At 72.0% G+C, this 3,325-nt stretch overlaps 1 protein-coding gene across 1 annotated transcript; it reads left to right on the top strand.

Moving 5' to 3' along the window:
• Position 1: 1 nt before the first annotated feature.
• Positions 2 to 2,383, top strand: PMVK (phosphomevalonate kinase; the record flags this gene model as incomplete). The annotated part of the gene is made up of 5 exons (XM_085313276.1): positions 2 to 63; positions 613 to 676; positions 768 to 920; positions 986 to 1,115; positions 1,294 to 2,383. Coding segments are annotated over 5 exons (546 nt in total), but the record flags the coding sequence as incomplete, so codon positions are not given.
• Positions 2,384 to 3,325: the final 942 nt, after the last annotated feature.

Raw genomic sequence — 3,325 nt, forward strand, 5'->3', positions numbered from 1 at the left:
GCTGCTGCTCAGCGGCAAGAGGAAGTCGGGCAAGGACTTCGTGGCCGAGGAGATCCAGAGCCGGTACCGGGGCGCGGGGCTGGTCCTGGGGGCGCTGGGCGCGGGYCCGCACCGGTACCGGCGGGGCTGGGCCGGTACCAGCGGAGTGGGGCTGGTACTGGGGGCACTGGGCGCAGGCCCGCACCGGTACCGACAGAGCAGGGCCGGGGCTGGGCTGGTACTGGGGAACCGGGGGAGTTGGGCCCGGGCTGGTACTGGGGAGCTGGTTCTGGGCTGGTCCTGGAGAACTGGGCTGGTCCTGGTAGAGCTGAGCTGGTACCGGGGAACTGGGGGAGCTGGTTCTGGGCTGGTCCTGGGGAACTGGGCTGGTCCTGGTAGAGCTGAGCTGGTACCGGGGAACTGGGGGAGCTGGTTCTGGGCTGGTCCTGGGGAACTGGGCTGGTACTGGGAGCACTTATTTGGAGTCTGGCTGGTGCCGGGTCCAGGGGAGGGCGATGAACGGCCCGTTGGGTCCCAGCGGCCCGGCCGTGCCGGGTGGGACGCGGCGGCGGGGCCGGTCGGGGGCCGCTTGGCCGGGGCCGTCCGCGTCCCGCTGAGCCGGCGCTCCCGCAGGCTGGGCCCCGACGTGTGCACCATCCTCCGCCTGTCCGGACCCCTCAAGGAGCAGTACGCCAAGGTACCGCCGTGCCGTGCCGTGCCGTGCCGTGCCGTGCCGTGCCGTGCCATGCCACATGGGCCTGGCACCCGCTCACCCCCTCTCCCCGCAGGAGCACGGCCTGGACTTCCAGCGGCTCCTGGATGCCAGCGCCTACAAGGAGACCTACCGGCAGGACATGATCCGCTGGGGCGAGGAGAAGCGCCGCGCCGACCCCGGCTTCTTCTGCAGGATCGTGGTGGAGGGAGCGGTGCAGCCGGTGTGGGTGAGCAGGGCCGGGCCCGGGGCGGGGGCCGCGCGGGGCGGCCGCTGACGGGTCCTGGCTCGCAGGTGGTGAGCGACACGCGGCGCCTCTCGGACGTGGAGTGGTTCCGGGACGTCTATGGGGACGTGGTGCGGACCGTCAGGGTCGTGGCCACTGAGGAGACGAGGAAGAGGAGGAACTGGGTCTTCGTGGTGGGTGAGTGGCACGTCCCTGAGGGGCTCGGCTTGCTGGGGCACGTCCWGGGTTAAGGAAAAGCCCCGTAGCTCCCGCGGCTCCCGCGGCCGTGCCCCCGCCGCRGCCGTGCTGACCGAGGGGAGGGGGCTCCGGCCGGGCCCGCGCTGGGGACCTCACCCAGTGCCCCGCTCCTCGCCAGGGGTGGACGACGCGGAGTCCGAGTGTGGCCTGGACCAGGGGGTGGCCTTCGACTGGGTCATCACCAACGACGGGGACGAGCTGTCCCTAGACAGCCAGCTGGAGACGCTGCTGCAGTCCGTCCGCGGCCAGCTATAGCCGCGCCGCTGGTGCCAGAGCGAGCCCGTGGCAGCGGGACGTGGACCAAAGAGGGCTGCGGGGTGCTGGGGGGGGGTGCAGCTGCTGCTAACAGCTGGTTGCAGGGGACTAATCCTTCTGCGGGGGCTGAGCCTGGCTCCGACCCCCGTGCGGGGGGCGCTGCGGCGAGGCCGGGTGCGGGCAGTGCCCATCCGCCGCGGTGGGGCTGGGGAGCAGAGCCTGGAGCAGGAGCGAGCAGCGTGGGCCCGGTGGCCGTGGCCCGGTGGCCGTGGCCGTCCCCCCCCCCCGGTGCCGCCAGGGGGCAGGGCACCCACGGCCTGCGCCTGGCCCTGCTCGTGCCGCCGGTGGGCGAACGTCTCTCCCCTCCTCAGCCGCTCCACGGCATCCCGGTTAGCCAGCCCCGCTGGTGGGAGCGCGCCTCCACGCCGGGGAGGGGAAGGGGGCCGGGTCCCCCCGTCACGTGTGAGCGCCTCGCCTCTGCCTTGGCCAGACCCCCCTGCCCCTCGCGGGGCGGGCRGACGTGCCTTACCCCTGGAGCAGGCGATGCGGTGCCTGCCCCGTCTCCCTGCTCCTCTCTGCACTGCTTCACGGCCCCCGCAGGCTCGCTCTGCGGCCGGCGCTGACCAAGCTGTCTCGCCCACGAGCCCTCGCCAAGGCCAGTGTCAACCCCGCCAGACGCAGAGCCCTGCCCGGCGGCTCCCGGCACGGCACGGCGCCTTCCCGGCTCTGCCACGGCAGCGGGTAGAGGCGAGAAGGCGGGGACAGCGCGCGAGGAAAGGCGCTGCCGTTCGGTGACCCTCTGCCYGTGGCTGGGGGCGGCCAGCACCCCCCTCCCAGCCCAGCAGCTCAGAGATTCTGGGAGGGGGCTGCTGCCGCCCTGCTCTGCTCCAGCCCTCCTGCTGGCCGTTTGCTGCCCCAGGAATAAAGCTCAGATGGTGAGACGTGTTGCTGCACTGCGTCTGCTGCTCATTGACCGGTGGGAGGCTCGAGGGGGGGCTGGGTTCGTCCCTTTGCTTCTCGCAGGCTGGGTCTTGTCTCTCCAGGCCCCTGCTCTGTTCTGGCCTCTCCAGCTGGGGCTTGCGTGAGGTGCAGTTTAATTCCTGCGCCGCCTTGGGCGGGGGCCCGACAGCTGGATGTCTCCTGTTGTATTTTAATAGGCTTGCAGGGGCCAATTCCCTGTGGATTATCTGCTTCCGAAGCAGAAGGCTCCTGTCCTAATACCTGCCTGCTGGGCGCTCAGCCCCTGCAGCAGCTGGACGGGAGCAGAGGGGGGAGGACGGTCCTGGGGGGCAGCCCAAGGTGAGAGGGGCCAGCGCAGCCACGGTGGACGGGGGGAGGCTCAGCCCTCTCCTCCGCTTGTACGTGAGCTGCTGTCAGAAAAATAGCCAAGGGCTTGTCGTGCCAGGAGCAGGCGCTTGCCCGGGAGCCTGCCCCGGCCCCTCTCCCAGAGCTGAGCGTGCCGTGGGCGGAGGTGATAGCTGGGGCATGGAGCTAGGGAGGCCTGGGGTGTGCAAGCCCCGGGCCCCCGCCTGGGAAGGCTCCTTGGGGGAATGGTGTCTGCAGTGGGGGGCAGCGGGTGGCCTGGCTTTGGCGGGGACCCCGCCAGCTTCCGGCCCCAGCTGCTGCCCCTAATCTCCAGCCTTTGCTTGAGGTCCCCGGCCTTGGGGGAGGCAGTAAGGAGATTACGGGAGCGTTGTATAACGGCAGCCAGCGAGGAGCCTCGAGGGGGCCGAGGACGCCGGGGGGTGCCCAGGCCCCCCCGTTGGGTGGCTCAGCCTCCTGCGCTGGCGGCCGCGGAGCCCCCGGTGCCGGGGCGGCTCCTGCTCCCCCGCCCCGTCGGGGGGTGCTGCCAGGCGGCCCCAGCCCCGCCGCTGCTCCTCCGACGGCGCCGCCGC

Source organism: Rhea americana, unplaced genomic scaffold, assembly GCF_003343005.1.
Source record: "Rhea americana isolate MKP2758 unplaced genomic scaffold, rheAme1 scaffold_382, whole genome shotgun sequence".
Classification (NCBI taxonomy): Eukaryota; Metazoa; Chordata; class Aves; order Rheiformes; family Rheidae; genus Rhea; species Rhea americana.